The sequence below is a fragment of the Somniosus microcephalus genome, chromosome 5 (genome assembly GCF_052327205.1).
Source record: "Somniosus microcephalus isolate GS21.2 chromosome 5, FLI_Smic_1.0, whole genome shotgun sequence".
Taxonomy (NCBI): domain Eukaryota; kingdom Metazoa; phylum Chordata; class Chondrichthyes; order Squaliformes; family Somniosidae; genus Somniosus; species Somniosus microcephalus.
Window position 1 is genome coordinate 298,227,257 of NC_140991.1, and position 19,372 is coordinate 298,246,628.

A 19,372-nucleotide genomic window follows, 5' to 3' on the forward strand; every position below is an offset into this window, starting at 1 on the left:
GTCCCACCCCTCCTCTTACTACCCATTTACTATTTATGTGCCTATAGAAGACTTTTGGATTACCTTTTATGTTAGCTGCCAGTCTATTCTCATACCCTCTCTTTGCCCCTCTTATTTTCTTTTTCACTTCTCCTCTGAACTTTCTATATTTAGCCTGATTCTCAGATGTATTCTCGACCTGAGATCAGTCATACGCGCTCTTTCTCTGCTTCATCTTATTCTCTCTCTCTCTCTTTCGTCATCCAGGGAGTTCTGACTTTAGTTGCTCTACCTTTCCCCCTAGTGGGAATGTACCTGACTGTACCTGAAATACTTCCTCTTTAAAGGCAGCCCATTGTTCCACTACAGTTTTGCCTGCTAATCTTTGATTCCAATTTACCCGGGCCAGATCCGTTCTCATCCCACTGAAATTTGCCTTCCTCCAATTAAGTATTTTTATTCTAGATGGCTCCCTGTCCTTTTCCATAGCTAATCTAAACCTTATATATTTTGATCACTGTTCCTTAAATGTTCCCCTACTGATACTTGCTCCACTTGACCCACCTCATTCCCCAGAACCAGATCCAGCAATGCCTCCTTCTTCGTTGGGCCAGAAACATCTGATCAAGAAAGTTCTCCTGAACATACTTCAGAAATTCTTCCCCCTCTCTGCCCTTTACACTATTACTATCACAGTCTATAGGATAGTTGAAGTCCCCCATTATCACGACTCTATAGTTCTTGCATCTCTCAGCAATTTCTCTGCAAATTTGCTCCTCCATATTTTTCTCACTAGTTGGTCTATAGAATACATCTAGTAGTGGAATGGCACCTCTATTATTTCTTAACCCATACCAAATAGATTCTGTCCTTGACCCCTCCAGGACATCCTCTCTCCCCAGCATTGTAATATTCTCCTTAACCAATACTGTCACACCACCTCCTTTCTTTCCTGAACACCTTATATCCAGGAATATTTAATACCCAATCCTGCCCTTTTTTGAGCTAGGTCTCTGTTATTGTCACGACGTTATAATCTGAAGCCCTCCCTCCTGCACCATCTCCCCAGCCATGCATTCATCTGCTCTATCCTCCTATTTCTATACTCACTCGCGTGTGGCACTGGGAGTAATCCGGAGATTATTACCTTTGAGGTCCTGCTTTTTAATCTCTTTCCTAGCTCCCTAAAATCTGCCTGCAGGACCTCAACCCTCTTTCTACCTATGTCGTTGGTACCAATATGGACCACGACCACTGGCTGTTCACCCTCCCCCCTCAGAATGTTCTGCGGCCGCTCAGTGACATCCTTGACCTTGGCACCAGGGAGGCAACATACCAACCTGGAGTCATGTCTGCAGCCGCAGAAACGGCTGTTTGCTCCCCTAACTATCGAATCCCCTACCACTATTGCTTTCCCTATCTTCCTCCTCCCGCCCTGTACAGCTGAGCCACCCGTGGTGCCGTGGACTTGGCTCTGGCTGTACGCCCCAGAGGAACCACTGCCCTCATCAGTACTCAACAGAATACTGGTTGGAGAGCGAGATGCACTCAGGGAACTCCTGCACTAGCTGCCTGGCCCTCCTATTCTGTCCGACGGTCACCCATTCCCTCTCTGCCTGTGCACTCCTTAGCTGTGGGGCGAACACCTCCTGAAACGCGCTATCCACGTAGCTCTCAGCCTCGCGGATGCACCGCAGTGACGCCAGCTGCTGCTCCAGCTCCGAAACCCAGAGCTCGAGCTCCTTCAGTTGACGACACCTCCTGCACATGAGGTTGTCCAGGACACGAGAAGCATCCTGGAGTTCCCACATGGCACAGGATGTGCATTCCGCTGGACCGAGCTGCCCTGCCGTGCCTTATTTATTCGACTATTAACTAACTTTACAGAAATTTAAGACTAAGATGTATCGAATTCAAGTTATTAATATATTAACAGTTACTAATTTAATATAGTATTAACAGTTACTAATTTAATGCAGTATTAACAGTTACCAATCTCCAAGCTCCTGTTTTATCCCTAACCAGCTATTTAACCCTGGCCCCTAACTTGGAGAAAAAAAAGTGAGACCTTTACCAACCAATAGGGAAGATGGTCTAACATCATACTTGATGCATTTTAATTTTTATGCTCAATCAAGGTGAAAGATGTCAGAGATTAAACACTTTTCTGCTTTTTACACTCTCCAGTCAGACAAAGCAAAGCTAGGCACAACATAGCCAGATACACAATAAAAGTCTCTCTACACTGCTCCAATATTGGCTTTGACCTCACCTTTAGAAAAGCTCACCCCACGTGTACCAATATTTATTTCCCCTTTCACACAACAATTACGATTTCTTTAAGTGGGAAATTCAGTACCAAACTGGGGCAGTTTTGGACTGTAGATGCCTCTCGATTAGCAAATATATTGTGACTACCCTAAATACATTTTTACTGATTTACAGCTGGCAGAGATTGGAATTTATTTCCATCAATCTGGACGAGATTTGAAATTGGTTCCCAGAAGGTGAAGAACATTTTAACTTATTCCCTTATGCTCCTGGGGTTTTTTTTTTTTTTTATAAAGTGTCTCCCAAAATGTTTTAATTTCTCCTCTATTTTTTTTGCTCACAAGCCAGGAACACAATCCACAAGCCTTCCAGTACAAGAGTAAGGAAGTCTTGCTACCATTGTACAGGGCTTGAGTGAGACCACACCTGGAGTACTGTGCACAGTTTTGGTTTCCTTATCTGAGGAAGGATATATTTGCCTTAGAGGCATTGCAATGAAGGTTCACTAGATTGATCCCCGAGATGAGAGGGTTGTCCTATGGAGGAGAGATTGAGAAGATTGGGCCTGTACTCTCTGGAGTTTAGAAGAATGAGAGGTGATCTCATTCAAACAGATAAGAGTCTCAGGGGGATCGACAGGGTAGATGCTGAGAGGTTGTTTCCCCTGGCTGGAGAGTCTAGAACTAGGGGCATAGTCTCAGGATAAGAGGTCGGCCATTTAAAACTGAGATGAGGAGGAATTTCTTCACTCAGAGGGTTGTGAATCTTTGGAATTCTCTACCCCAAAGGGCTGTGGATGCTCAGTCGTTGAGTATATTCAAGGCTGAGATCGATAGATTTTTGCACTCTAGGGGAATCAAGGGATATGGAGATCGCGCGGGAAAGTGGAGTTAAGGTCGAAGATCAGCCACGATCTTATTGAACGGTGGAGCAGGCTCAAGGGGCCGTATGGCCTAATCCTGCTCCTAATTCTTATGTTCTTAGGAGGTGAACTTTGTATACATCCCGTTCAAACAGAATAGTCACTTTGCAAATAAGAACACAAAAACATGATGTCTGTTTGACTACAATCTTACCTGATAACAGTAGGCGTGAGCTCCGCACAGAAGAAGATGCTGAGATTTCCGACTGAATGCGATGCAAACATACCCACAATGGAGAACACTATGGAAAATGGGAGCTGCAAATGTTTGGCCATATCTACGAGAGAGAAGAAAGGATTGGTTTTCTTCAAGCAAAATCTACTTGGCATTAAAAACACTACCACAGTTAATATTTCAAATTAATAACAAGAGCACAGGACCCAAGTAAACATTCAAGCTTCTTGTATAACGCAGCAATACAATTTTTAAAAAACAAGACACTTAAGAGAATCTGTACACAATTCTCCAATTTCCTGCGAGATAGGGAAAGTGAGAGTAGCTTCAACAAAAACAAGGCAAATCGGCCAAGGTGATTGAAGGTTGCCTGATCCTAAGTTACAGAGCATTCAAGTCATGGACAATGTAGTCCTTCATATATCACACATGTGCCAATTTTCTGTGTTTGACGCAGGCAGTGTTTTGGGGGTCTGATCCACACATCCGTGTTCCAGACGAACCTCAGCAAGGGCTAGGTCCCTCCTCCACAGCGTTGCCCCTCCCCAAGTTTGGCACTACAGTATATATTGTGGCAAGTATTCTCATGAAATAAGAATTCGCAACCACAGCACCCAATGGCCGGAATTACTTGACCAGCAGCAGGACTCAGGTAGGATGACCAGCAGCAGGACTCAGGTAGGATGGCCACCAGGAGGGTTAAGAAAAGAGCAGAAGCTGGGAGTGGGGTTGGAGGAGAGTGTCTGTTAACTGCCGGGGGGGGGGGGGGGGGGGGGGGGCGGGGGGCGGGGAACGTGCTGGATGTGGGAAAGTGACCGATGAGGTAAAGATGGAACTTTGGCGTCTTTTCCAACCTCAGGAATAAATGTTGGGAGTGGGTCTTGAACCCACGGACCTTCTGACTCCGAGCGAGAGACATACCACTGAGCCAAGCTGACATCTAAAGATTTCGTGCAAGTGATTGGCTGCTCTGGTGAAAACACAAATGCAACTCTTTTTTTTTTTTTAAAGATTTAAGTATCGAATTAATTGTGAAGTGTTTAAAATGAACCAGACTGCATCTTTGGAGTGGAAAATTTACCACGCGAGAGACTAGCAGCAATTGAAAGGACTGCACACAATTCTACACTTGCTCTCCACAGCCCTAACTGGAGTGACCTCACGGTCAACCAACCAGGGTTCAAAATCCCCTTTCTTCTATTGGGCAATTAAAACTTTTCTCCCAGTAATAAATATCTATTTCCACAGAGTGAAAAAAAATTGAAGAAGAAGAAAATTATTAGTTCCCCAAATGTCAACTAGAGAATGGTTTTCAAAATAATTGAGCAAATGTCTTTTCCTGTTTAGGTGAAATACAATGCATTGCCCAAATACCAAAAAAAGTGCAACAACCAAAGGGTCAAAGGGGGGCTTGCCCCCAGAGCCCACTTCACTTTCATGTACTTCCTCCACCCCCCCCCGCCCACTTCTCAATACAAGTGAAGAAATGAGGTTGGCCACTGTCTGGGTGCCGTTAACGGTGAGTGAGGATACCTGTGGCTTCCGGTCCCACTGCTGTAGCTATTTTGGAGTATTCATTGGGTATATTTAATTTAGTATAGCAGCTCACTGCAACCTCATCCAAGATCAGTGCAGACCAGCAATCGAAGCTGGAACTTGCCGAGTGTCTACGGTTCAGTCCTACACCGGGTAATGTGTAAACACAAATGCAATTTTTTTTTCTCTCTTATTTAAGAGTTAAGAATCCAACAACACTCAAGAAGTTCGACACCATCCAGGCCAAAGCAGCCTGCTTGATTGGCACCCCATCCACCACCTTAAACATTCACTCCCTCCACCACCGGCGTACCGTGGCTACAGTGTGTACCGTCTTCAAGATGCACTGCAGCAACTCGCCAAGGCTTCTTCGGCAGCACCTCCCAAACCCGCGACCTCTTCCACCTAGAAGGACAAGGGCAGCAGGCGCATGGGAACACCACCTCCAAGTTCCCCATCAAGTCTCACACCATCCTGACTTAGAAATAGATCGCTGATCCTTCATCGTCGCTGGGTCAAAATCCTGGAACTCCCTCCCTACCAGCACTGTGGGAGTACCTTCACCACACGGACTGCAGCGGTTCAAGAAGGCAGCTCACCGCCACCTTCTCGAGGGCAACTAGGGATGGGCAATAAATGCTGGCCTTGCCAGCAACGCCCACATCCCATAACCGAATAAAAAAAATATGTATTTTCTCACGGAACATTAGGGGACCTCTTAATAAGAAGTCACTGAATGTAACTTCACGATTTATCTCCCGCCCCCACACCCGACACAAATTTTTCCTTTCCTCTCCTGAAGGCTCTTACTGGGAAGCAGCTCCACGGATAGTGGCAGCTCTCTGGCACCCGCCCAAGTGGCTATTCTTCATATGCAAGCCTAGACCGAGTTTTGGTAGGCTAGTCAATCACAGAGCCAAATCCCATTCCAATAGGTGTGCATGGCATCCGAGCCAAATCCCATTCGAACCAGGCATCCACACAAGTGCACTTTTTAAGCAGGGTTCATTTGAAAGCCGTCTAGCAGAGTTCACACCTAGGTCCCTGCGTTTTCTACAGCTTCCTACTACCGGCACTGCCGTTACCCATTGACGCTGGGGGACCTCCCCAGGATTTCACGATCTTTGCCTTACCCAATCAGTCGTGAACTGGGAAGGGCCCTTTGCGAAAGGTTTGATTTTCCTGACTGACATACAACTGGTAAATGCTCTTAAAAAGGTTAAATGCATACCCTAGAAAACTAGCAAAGGCTGACCCACAACCCCCAAGAAAGCAGACACAGCCATAAAAGAACGGACAACTTAAAGCGGGCCCTGAATTTGCGCTTCTGACGTGAAAACAAGTATTTACACTGAAAATACAGTGGGACAGGACTGTGTGACCTGTTAATATACCCAACATCCCTCCACCTACACTGTAGAACTAAACTACAAGTGTGTGAATGCCTGAAAGGAATACAGATGAAAATGCATGTATTTTAATTGGAGGGGACAGCAGGGGGGGGGTGGGGGGGGGAAGGTCTGGGGCCATGCACACCTATTGGAAAATTTTGCTTTTCGATACTTTGGTATATTTTCTAGCAACTTGGCGGGCGCGTTGGAGGCAGGACTGCTGCTTGTCGAGTTTTAGCCCCGCCTCCATCGACTTATGGCCAATCCACGCTATTTTCCCTTGATTGACCTAGTTAAGCCCGCCCAGCGGGCTTAGCAGGCCAATTAAGGGGAAGCCGGTTACAGAGAACATCAGCGTATGATGTTTTGTCATCATTTGACAGCTCTGTGAATCTGTCAAACACTGACATTCTCTGTAGTTTGATGAGGTCTTGTATTGAAGACGCATCAATCCTCTTATGAGCAGAAATTAGATGGATGTTACATCGAAGAATGCAGCAGCCATCTGTCATCTCTGCCGGTGAGATGCGAGACTCTCTGCATCCCCAACTGTTGTAGCCTGCAGGAAGAAACAAAGGTAAGTAAACTTTTTCTAACACTTTACACTCACCTCACATACTCACCTCTCCACACTTGCACCCATCACTCACCTCCACAGTGCACTTTTGCACCCCTCCGACCCCCTCAGACCCACTGCTCGCCTCGGTGACCCTGGCGGGGTTTCCCAATGTCGGGAAGCCCGCGCCTCTGGTGGAAAAATGGGGATAATCCTCTTAACTGCCTGTTAACTGGCAATTAAGTGGCTGTAATCCCCTTCCCACCTCCAGGAGATGGGACCCAGTGTGGGTCGGCTACCTGCCTCCTGGCAAGATGGCACAGAGGCGGGTTGGGGGCGGGGTGGGTACCCGCCCCCGGACCCCGGATTCTGCCATTTTCCTGGCAGTCCTGCCTCCAAACCCACCTCCCCAGGGCTGGCAAGATCGCGCCCTTGGAGTTTGAAATGAAAACCACCATTGAACTTATTTCAAATCTGAAAACGAAGGAAGATTTGCTCACTTTTATTGAAAACTGCTCTTTATTTGCAATTTGGTCATTAATTATTTTTTCTTTAACATTTTAAAAACTTTGCAGCAGCAGATAATCTATTGTTGGGAGAAAACAAAAATGTTTCAATTCATTTTCTCTTTCAAAACAAAATTGCGCAAGAGCAAATAGGGGATTCAAACCCAGCCTTATTGACTAAAGACTCACTGCAGCCGATCTGCCATTAGCTGATTTATTTTTAAATAGAAAAGTATTTAAAAAAACAGCACTGGACAAAGGAAACACCTAAATTAAAGTTACCTAACCTCCCTAGAAACATAGAAAAATAGGAGCAGGAATTGGCCATCCGGCCCTTCGAGCCTGCTCCGCCATTCAATATGATCGTGACTGATCCTCCGTCTCCCTCAGAAGCTACCTCTGCTGCCTTTTGGAATTATTAGTTTTCACAATGGCTCATTGATTGCATCTTAACTGGATTTCTCCCCATGTTCCTCTAGTCCTCTTGATTCCTCTTGTCTATTGTCCACTCTCTGCTCTCCTGCTTTGGCTCCACTCTGTGTGTCTCCAGTCATTAGTAACTCAGATGTCTAACTCAACCACTGCTCCCCATAGGAATCTTCTTCCGCTGCTCCTATTCTCTCTGGCTGCTAAAAAAAATGCAAGGAAATGTGATTCAATCCACATTGAAACAATTAAAAAAAAAAATCAAACAAATGAAAAAACTGCCTAGATCCCAGATTTTCTCCATAGACTCGGAGAAGCAGAACAGCTTCGAGTCCCAAAGGCAGCGAATTTCTTGGGTGTACTCAAGACCGTTTTCTGGAACAATATCTTCTTGAACCAATACGAGGACAGGCCGTCCTAGGTTTAGTGATGAGTAGTGAGCCAGAATTAGCCAACAATTTACCGGTAAGGGAACACCTAGCTAACAGTGACCGTAACATGATTGAACTAGGTATTAGGTTTGAGAGGGAGAAGGGCGAGTCATGAATCACTGTTTTAAATTTAGGTAAGGCTGACTTTAAAGGGATGAGTCAGAGATTGACCACGGTAAACTGGGCTGAAGGGTAAAACTACAGATGAACAGTGGCAGTGTAGTTGGGCGCAGAAAGTTGCAAAGGCACATTGGTAGACTAAGTGAGTGGGCAAAACTGTGGTTTTAAGGGATATGGGGCAAAGGCGGGTATATGGAGTTAGGTCACAGATCTCATTGAATGGCGGAACAGGCTCAAGGGGCTAAATGGCCTACTTCTGTTCCCAAGATCTTAAAAGCAGGGCCTCATTTATATAAAAGGTTCCCGGAGTACTGCTCGACACCAGACTGGATTCACTACCTAGCCAGGTACCTGTGGGAACAGAACCCGGCAGACAGTGCGAGGAAGCGTTCCAGGGCAGTTGTGGCTAGGCAATCGGTGGGATGGGGGGGGATGTTGATGGGAGCTGGGGATTCCCTTGCGATCTGGAGGGGGGGGGGGGTGGGGGGAGGCCGAGGCTAGAGTTTTCCTTGCGATAAGAGGGAGGATGGGGGCGGAGGATGCTGCCGAGCTGCAGACAGTGCAGGACTCTTCCCTGGCTTGGCGTGATTACGTCGTGGCGCGGATGATGTTCGCGGGCTGTGACTTTCAGCGGGAGCCTCGTTGATGGCCTGAATCGCCGGCATTAATATTATGGGGGCCGGGACCACGGTGAGATCACTATTTTCAAGATCTGAACCCCTTGCCTGACCCTTTTTGTCGGGGGGGGGGGGGGGGGGCGGAGGGTTAATATCAAGGCCGTTATCTCTGCACAATAAAAGGAAATAGGTGCATATTTATCTCGTTAAAAGGTGTTGAGTTATTTTCTGCATGGAGGGTAGTTTTTTGCATGGATTTGGTCCTATTTATGTGTATGTACCAAATGATATGAGTAATAAACAAAAAAGTTAGACTCTTTCAACTGAACGGCTATTAAGGCTTTTGGACTATTACAGATTATCCCTAGAAGAACACTACTTAGCGTTTCAATGCTGATCTCATTAGCATCCCACCATCAAACTCACCATGGACTACTCCTCAGAATCGGTCTCATTCCTGGACACACGAATCTCCATCAAAGACGGACACCTCAGCACTTCACTCTACCGCAAGCCCACGGACAACCTCACGATGCTTCACTTCTCCAGCTTCCACCCTAACCACGTTAAAGAAGCCATCCCCTATGGACAAGCCCTGCGAATACACAGGATCTGCTCAGACAAGGAGGAACACGATGGACACCTACAGACACTGAAAGACGCCCTTGTAAGAACGGGATATGACGCTCGACTCGTCGATCGACAGTTTCGACGGGCCACAGCGAAAAATCGCATAGACCTCCTCAGAAGACAAACACGGGACACAACCAACAGAGTACCCTTCGTCGTCCAGTACTTCCCCGGAGCGGAGAAACTACGCCATGTTCTTCGCAGCCTTCAACATGTCATCGATGACGACGAACACCTCGCTAAGGCCATCCCCACGCCTCCACTACTCGCTTTCAAACAGCCGCCTAACTTCAAACAGACCATCGTTCGCAGCAAATTACCCAGCTTTCAGGAGAACAGCGACCACGACACCACACAACCCTGCCACAGCAACCTCTGCAAGACATGCCAGATCATCAACACAGATACCATCATCACATGTGAGGACACCATCCACCAGGTACATGGTACATACTCATGTGACTCGGCCAACGTTGTCTACCTCATACGTTGCAGGAAAGGATGCGGAGCATGGTACATCGGCGAGACCATGCAGACACTGCGACAACGGATGAACGGACACCGCGCAACAATCACCAGGCAGGAGTGTTCCCTCCCAGTCGGGGAACACTTCAGCAGTCAAGGACATTCAGCCTCCGATCTTCGGGTAAGCATTCTCCAAGGTGGCCTTCGAGACACACGACAACGCAAAATCGTCGAGCAGAAACTGATAGCCAAGTTCCGCACCCATGAGGACGGCCTCAACCGAGATCTTGGGTTCATGTCACGCTACATGTAAGCCCACCTGATGCAGGGTCATCCAGACTCGAGTCGACATTGGCTTGTTCTCTCTACACAGATGCGGCCGGACCTGCTGTGATTTCCAGCCAAAAAAAATGTTTTTTGTCTGTTTTTTTGTTTTTCATACAGACCCCAGCATCTGCAATATTTGACCCCTTGTGACCCCACCTCATTGTTCTTTGATGTAATGTTTCCCTGACTGACCTGTTTGGACACCATTCACACCTTTGACTGCTGTGATTATCTCTCTGCCGAGGTGCGATAAATGGCAGTTGGAAAGGTTACCTGTAAACATCTGACATGGTTCTCTGACTATATAAGCTGTGTCTTTATGCATTTCTCCACTTCACCTGAAGAAGGAGCAGCGCTCCGAAAGCTTGTGATTTCAAATAAAGCTGTTGGACTATAACCTGGTGTTGTGTGACTTCTTACATTTGATCTCATTAAAATAAGATCCAGGAAATCCACACGTTTGGGAATTAGCAGGAATCCCAGCATGAGAGAAGCAATTGTAATGATCTATCTTTGTATCAAAATCCTCCTGCAGTTCTTGAGTGAATGAACATGCACAAAGTGAGTTGGCAGAACTTCACTGCAACCAGTGGAGTAGTTTATAAACAAAGCTAAACAAGTGTAGATGCCGGATCTCTGAAACAAAAACTGAAAATGGGGAAAACACTCAGCAGGTCAGTCAGTATCTGTGGAAAGAACAGATGAGTTAACCAAGCTTAACTGTTCTCTCCACAAACGCTGATGGACCTGCTCCACTTCAGAGACTCGAGCACAAAAATCTAGGCCGACACTCCAATGCAGTGCTGAAGGAGTGCTGCACTGTCAGAGGTGCCGTCTTTTGGATGAGACGTTAAACCGAGGCCCCGTCTGCCTTCTCGGGTGGATGTAAAAGATCCCATGACATCTTCATCTTAGGCAGTCCCTCGGAACCGAGGATGACTTGCTTCCATACTAAAAATGAGTTCTCAGGTGACTGATGAGTCCAATACAGGACCTACAGTCTCTGTCACAGGTGGGGCAGACGGTGGTTGAAGGGGCGGGTGGGTCGAGTGCTTGAGTTGACACGCGCTCCTTGCGCTGCCTGCGTTTGGCTTCCGCTTGCTCCTGGCGAAGAGGCTCGAGGTGTTTGGCGCCTTCCCGGATGCTTCTCCTCCACTTTGTGCGGTCTTGGGCCGGGGATTCCCAGGTGTCGGTGGGGATGTTACACTTTTTCCAAGGAGGCTTTGAGGGTGTCCTTGAAGCGTTTCCTCTGCCCACCTGGGGCTCTCTTGCCGTGCCGGAGCTCCGACTAGAGCGCTTGTTTTGGGAGTCTCATATCGGGCATGCGGACAATGTGACCCGTCCATCGGAGCTGATCGAGCGTGGTCAAAGCTTCGATGCTAGGGATGTTGGCCTGAGCAAGAACACAGATGTTGGTGCGCCTATCCTGCCAATGGATTTGCAGAGTCTTGCAGAGGCAGCGTTGGTGGTACCTCTCCAGCGCTTTGAGGTGCCTGCTGTACATGGTCCATGTCTCTGAGGCATACAGCAGGCCACTATTTTGAAGAGGAGCAGGGGAGTTATCCCCGGTGTCCTGGCCAACATTACCCCTCAATCAACATCACAAAAACAGATTATCTGGTCATTATCACATTGCTGTTTGTGGGAGCTTGCTGTGCGCAAATTGGCTGCTGCGTTTCCTACATTACCACAGTGACTACAATTCAAAAAAGTACTTCATTGGCTGTAAAGCGCTTTGGGACGTCCGGTGGTTGTGAAAGGCGCTATATAAATGCAAGTCTTTCTTTCATTGCTATTTAAATAGCTTTTTTTTTAACATTGAAATCATTTCACAGAAGTAGTTTTTTTTTTGCTGAATTCCTTTTGCTTGGGTGAGATACTCAACATGAGCAAATAGGACCTCCTTGGGGATAATGCGCACCAAATGAGCGGCCAATAAATGAAAGGTTAACGTCCACACTGGCGACACCCGAAAGCCTGGACATCATGAAGTCCAGCCCCACTGTTCAAGCAATTTAGCTGCGAAGAGCCTGGCCTTCGCTAAGCACAGTCAAAGTTGTCGGAGTTTCAGGGCCAAACCACTGGAAAAACCGGCTTCAATAATTCCGTAATGGCTTTTGATGAAGAAAATATTCAGCGGAGTGATTGTTCTATATTTCTTCATGTCTCCGGGTACAATGATATAATTACCTTTCCTGCTTTGGGTGACCTACTTTCTTTGCAAGTCAGACAACAACAGCTAGTGATAATACTGCCCCGTGTAAGGAAACAAATCAACTGAGCCTGCGGCCATTGGACAATAAACATCCCTTTAAATAAGTTCAATAGCAAGATTTTCACCTCAGCAGCTCATATTGTTATTGGGTCCAGTCACAAGTGCGGTTCAGTGTGAAATCGCCGTGAGTTTTGAGCAGGCAGCCTTTGCTTCAGTATTTCTGTATAATGATTGCCGCACAAAAGCAGGTGTTAAGTGGGCTGGTTGCAAGAATGCCTTTGTACAAGAAACACATACGCCTTGATCATGCCACATAAAAGGTGTTAGAGCAATAAAGTGCAGTGGGGCTCTGCTTGGCTCAGCATGAATTCCCCCTCTAACAAACCCTCTGCAAAAAGGGCCTTGTATGTTGGCCTTTTGAAATTTTCATTCCAGGAGCCTGTGCTGTGAACATACGAATTAGGAGCAGGAGTCGGCCATCTGGCCCCTCGAGCCTGCTCCGCCATTCAATAAGATCATGGCTGATTTTCAACCTCAACTCCACTTTCCCGCCCGATCCCCATATCCCTTGTTCCATTCGTTTTTCTAGACCGGCGATATAGTGAGACACGGGTAACTGGATTGAGCAGTGGGCTTGTGGGCACACACGCTCCCAGAATCTGAATTAAAAAGACCAGAATAAGAGGCCTGACTGCTGGGGAGAGGCCAAGTGAAAGCATGGCAGACCAAGGCAGAAGAACAACACCACATAGAAATGCCGGGTTTGATTATTTGCTCTATATTGTAGTTGGCCTTTAGTCTTCTGGGCAGAAACTGGCAAAAGGTTAGCCGTGTAGGGTCTAGCTTGTGACTGGAAGAGTGATTTGTAATGCAATAATGCTGGTATATTTAGAGGGAGCATTGGTCCATTGGACATGAACAAATAAACTGCCCGTGCCCTGCTTGCAAACAGAAGACAAAAAGGGCTGCGATACCCAGGGTAATTGGCCACATGTACGTCAAAGGGCACAGTGACTGGCTAGTGCTTCCCTGTCTACTATGAGACACAGCTAGAGATGGCTTCTCAGCAGGATGAGGCTCCAACCATATCTGTATGGCAGTTTGGGGGATCAATCAATTCCACAGATCAGTGGATTCAAACAGGGTAACACCAGCTCCTTCTGTTCTGTTCTACTGTTTATGTTAACTGCCAGAAGATCAGGTAACCTCGAGCAGTTGCTTGGCTCAGCGATCCTTTGCCATGTGCCACACCAGGGCTGAACAGGCATAAAGCCAATCAATCGATTTGCACGTCTTTAGACACCATGGTAAAAGGCCAAGGCCCATAGTACAGCACACCACCAAGATTGAAAAATGATGAGCTACACCAGGTGGCAGTGATTAGTTTGGGTTATTTGCTTCATGAAGTCACTTAGGAGGTGCAAGAAGAGAACTCGGGGGGGATGACTTAACTTCCAATTTTTTCTCCTTCCATAAGGGGTGGAGCTACTCTTAAACCTCAGTTGCTAGCTTCTTGCTGAACCAGTTTGGAAGCTTACGTGGTGGGGAATGACAGGTGTGAAATTGCAGCCTGTCATTCCTTTGCACAGCAGGTTGATTGACCTAACCACTGCACCACATTCTATCTCGGAGAGAGAGATTTCTTAGTTCGAGCTGGGTTGGACCATCAAGTCCACACAAAACCGTAAGACTTCAAATTCAGACAGCTCCCTGCGAATGTTTATAAATCAGTTAGTAAGCACTCACCCCACCCTTTGCCGAAGCATATAGTCGTAATTTTTTTAAATAATGAGTCAGTCAGTTCGGATTCCAGTTCCTTGGTTGTCAGTCGTGGCTCAGTTAGTAGCACCCTCGCCTCGGAGTCAGAAGGTTGTGGGTTCAAGTCCCACTCTAGAGACTTGAGTACAAAGATCTAGGCTGACACTCCCAGTGCAGTACTGAGGGAGTGCTGCACTGTCGGAGGTGCCGTCTTTCAGATGAGACATTAAACCAAGGCCCCGTCTGCTCTCTCAGGTGGACGTAAAAGATCCCATGGCACTTTTTTTTTTAATAAAAGGAGAGCAGGGGAGTCATCCCCGGTGTCCTGGCCAATATTTATCCCTCAATCAACATCACAACAACAGATTATCTGGTCATTATCACATTGCTGGTTGTGGGAGCCTGCTGTGCGCAAACTGGCTGCCGCGTTTCCTACATTACAACAGGTTCACTCATTTGGGAGATTGAATTTCTATTTCTATATACACTGCTGATGGCTTTGTTTATCGTCTTTCGGATGAGAAGTTAATCCGAGACCCCGTCTGCTCTCCGAGGTGGATGGAAAAGAATCCCATGGCACCATTTCGAAGAAGAGCAGTGGAGTTCTCCCCGGTGTCCTGGGGCCAATATTTATCCCTCAATCAACATCACTAAAACAGATTATCTGGTCATTATCACATTGCTATTTGTGGGAGCTTGCTGTGCGCAAACTGGCTGCCGCGTTTCCTACATTACAACAGTGACTACACGTCAAAAAAAAAAGTACTTAATTGGCTGTAAAGCGCTTTGGGAAGTCCGGTGGTCGTGAAAGGCGCTATATAAATGAAAGTCTGTCTTTCTTTTCAGTTTTAGAAATCTGGCTCCCTTATCGCATCGGCAGAATCAGAGACCAGTTTTTGGTGGCTCAGAGGGACTGCTGCTAGGATAAGGCAGCTGGAGTTAGCAGTGTAAAAAGCAAGGAGCCAGCTCATGGATGCGATACTAAAGTGCTACTACGATAGCAAAATACTGCGGATGCTGGAAATCCGAAATAACAACAGACAACGCTGGCAAAAACTCAGCAGGCCAGGCAACATCCGTGGAGAGAGAAACAGAGTTAACGTTTCAGGTCGAAGACCCTTCGTCAGGACTGAGAAAAAAAAGCAGGAAATGAAACAGATTAAAAAGCAAGTTTGGGGGCTGGGAAATGGGGGAGGGGATGAAAGAACAAAAGGGGAGGTCTGTGAGAGGTGGAGAGACATCAAGAGATATTCAAGGCGAGACGAGATGGTAATAGGACAGGTAAAGAGACAAAGGATGGCTCTAGATGAAGTGTGAAATACGCTGGCAGAGTGAGAGACAGCTGCCATGTGGGAGAGAAAAAAAGGAAAAGGCACAAACCAAAAGTGTGGATAAAAAATATTAAAATATAATAGGGGCCGAGGTTATGATTTGAAATTGTTGAACTCGATATCGAGTCCGGAAGGCTGTAAAGTGCCTAATCGGAAGATGAGGTGCTGTTCCTCGAGCTAAAGTGCTACTGACGCTTCTGTAACTGGGCACTTACCCAGTTCACCTTGATCAGTGGATACACAAGGTTGGTTAGGAAATGCTAAATCTGGGCTCACGTTCTGATCGAACTGTGAACCTGGTCGAGCTGTTAGTTTGCAGGTTAATACCTCCCAATAAAATGGTGGCCCACACCTTTGGACCAATGGGACTGCGTGTGCTCAGCAACGTGCCGGGCAGGGAAGCCTTCAGACAGCTTCGGCTCCTAGAATGTCCTGTTGCAAAAACCGTGGCTTTGTGCTACAGAGAAAAGGTTTCAGCTGCAGTAGGTGCTACACCTTAGACAACGTGGTGTCCTATAGGATTCAAACTGTCACTTGAGATTCACGCACCATTTAATCTATCGGGAATAAATTTCCAATACAGCACTGCCTGGATTTGGTAAAGAACTTCCCAGTGTGGAGCAGTGCCACGCACATCAGGAAGACCCTGGATTTGACCAGGATGATGGCTGTGGTGGTCGAAAGTCAATCATCACAGCCCCAGGACATCGCTGCAGGAGTTCCTCAGGGCAGCGTCCTAGGCCTAACCATCTTCAGCTACTTCATCAATGACCTTCCCTCCAACATAAGGTCAGAAATTGGGATGTTCGCTGATGACTGCAGTGTTCAGCGCCATTCACAACTGCTCAGATAATGAAGCAGTCCATGCCCGCACGCAACAAGACCTGGACGACGTTCAGGCTTGGGCTGATAAGTGGCAGGTAACATTCGCGCCACAGACGTGCCAGGCAATGATTATCTCCAACAAGCGGGCGTCTAACCACCGCCCCATGACATTCAACGGCATTACCATCGCCGAATTCCCCACCATCAACATCCTGGGGGGTCACCATTGACCAGAAACTTAACTGGACCAGCCACATAAATACTGTGGTAACAATAGCAGGTCAGAGGCCACCACCACGTTCCCCTCCAAATCACACATTATCCTGACTTAGAGGTATATTGCCATTCCTTCATCGTCGCTGGGTCAAAATCCTGGAACTCCCTACCTAACAGCACTGTGGGAGCACCTTCACCACACGGACTGCAGCGGTTCAAGGCGGCGGCTCACCACCACCTTCTCAAGGGCCATTAGGGATGGGCAATAAATGCTGGCTTAGCCAGCGACGCCCACATCCCATAAACGAATGAAAAAAAACCAACACACTTAGTTTGTGCCGAGGTAGCTCATCTGAGCCAGGAGGGGCAGTGAACTACATTCGGCCTCCATTTCCCCCATGTTAAGGCTGGGGTGCAAAAATGTCAGCCAGGGTTGAAAAAACACGCACGCACGCACACACACAGGAAGTGGACAGTAATCACTAATGCAATGCAGTCTACGCTGAACTCCAAGTCGCACAAAAAAATTGTATAATCCAGCAATTTGAATTACGCAATAAAAATAACATAGGAAACATCAGTGGCCGTGCCTTCTGTTGCCTAGGCACTAAGCTCTGGAATTCCTCCCTAAACCTCTCCGCCTCTCTACCTCTCTTTCCACCTTTAAGACGCTCCTTAAAACCTACCTATTTGACCGAGCTTTTGCTCATCTGCCCTAATTTCTCCTTATGTGGCTCGGCGTCAAATTTTTGTCTTATAAAACTCCTGTGAAACCCTTGGGACATTCCACTACATTAAAGGCGCTATATAAATACAAGTTGCTGTTTCTGTTGTTGTTGAAAGCAGGAAATTAATGCCCAAAAAATTGAATTATCAAGTCAGTTGAATTGAGTGACTTTGAATTAAGAGTGGATTGTATCACTGCATCATCAAACGGAGATAATTTTTAGTAGGGAGGACGCTAGTTCGTTAACTTGCTGATACACAATACAATTAGCTGTTGAAAGGGACACTGTCAGCTGTGGCTGTGGGTAGCACCCTCGCCGCGGAGTCAGAAGGGACTTGAGCACAAAGCTAGGCTGACACTCCAGTGCAGTGCTGAGGGAGCGCTGCACTGTCGGTGGTGCCGACTTTCGGATGAGACGTTAAACCGAGGCCCCCGTCTGCTCTCTCAGGTGGACGTAAAAGATCCCATGGCACTATTTCGAAGAAGAGCAGGGGAGTTATCCCCGGGTGTCCTGGCCAATATTTCTCCCTCAACCAACACAACAAAAACAGATTATCTGGTCATTATCACATTGCTATTAGTGGGAGCTTGCTGTGCGCAAATTGGCTGCCACATTTCCCACATTACAACAGTGACGCCACTTCAAAAATACTTCATTGGCTGTAAAGCACTTTGAGACGTCTGGTGGTCATGAAAGGCGCTATATAAATGCAAGTCTTTCTTGCTGGCAAAAGAAATATTGTTGTTTGGAGAGGAAGAGCTTTATGTCATTTTCAACATGCATGCATACGATAGACTTCACATTGCTGAACTGTCCGTAAACAAAAAACAAAATAAAAGTTTGCACACATGCACAGAATTATTGATGTACCAGTGCTTGAATTTAAGATCATTAATTTTTTCTTTGTTACAGCACTTCAGGTCACACTTGCATTGCATGACTACCAGGACCTGACAAAAAACACACAAAAATCACAAAATCTCTGTTGGCCAATAATCAAAAGCAATTCCCAAGAACACTGGAAATATAGTTTCACTTGGAAAAGTTTTGCATAAAAACCTGAAGAACAGGCCCATCCAACTGCAAGTTCCAACACGGGATGGTTTTCAGACAGCACTGATGATATTCTCGCGTGTGTGCATAATGTACAATTTAACCACCCCAGAAATTAATTTCAGTGACATTTACATCTGCCAGTATTTCTGTCTGCGTATTTTACTGGGCAATTTCTGAAGTGAAGTCGTTGTGGTGTGGTGACTTTTATCCAAGGATTCACATTTAAGTACAATATAGAAGGCTTTAGAAATAAGAGGTTTAAGACATTTTCATTAAGACTCCAAGAAGGTGTTAAGGCTGGCCAAATCCATAGAAATATGGATGGTTGGAATCCTGTAATAAAGGCTCCCAAGAAATGTTCATCTGTATAATATGAAGGTTACCGATTTATGGAATTCTGTGATATACCACGGACAATCAATCAGTCGAAAGAAAAATATTTTGGACCTGAAGGCGATTGTGGGAACCAAGGAAACCAGGTGGACGCAATTTCCAAACAAAGCAAAGACTTTGTGCAATGTCGGACCAAATAACAATACTGCTCATTAACTATTAATACTTAGAAACAAATCACTTGTAAAAATAACGGCGAGGCTAATGGCGCTCGCAAGGGGCAGATAGATGTGAGGTTAAACTCAAATATCCAAAAGTTGCTGTCCGAGTGGTGCCGTTCCGCCATTAGCTTTCCGAAAACGGGATCTTGCTGAAATGCATTGAATGGCGTGAAGTTCCTGTATTTGCGCGGTGGATACGAACTAAACTCACCACAGAAAGTTAAGTGAAGTCATTTCAAGTCTAAGTACTCCTTTAACAATGTGATAAGTGGTAATTACTGCCAGGCAACTTCTCCGGCACTGAAAATGAGCTATTACAAGTGTGGAGTCTCATTCC

The 19,372-nt window shown here is 46.5% G+C and overlaps 1 protein-coding gene across 1 annotated transcript in view; it reads right to left on the reverse strand.

Annotated features, from left to right (window-relative positions):
- The window catches only part of slc22a23b (solute carrier family 22 member 23b), a 114,271-nt gene that overhangs the window by 16,591 nt on the left and 78,308 nt on the right, over positions 1–19,372 (reverse strand). The window contains exon 8 of the mRNA XM_085989221.1: positions 3,327–3,450. Within this exon, the coding sequence (XP_085845347.1) occupies positions 3,327–3,450 (124 nt within the window). The remainder of the gene's footprint in view (positions 1–3,326; positions 3,451–19,372) is intronic.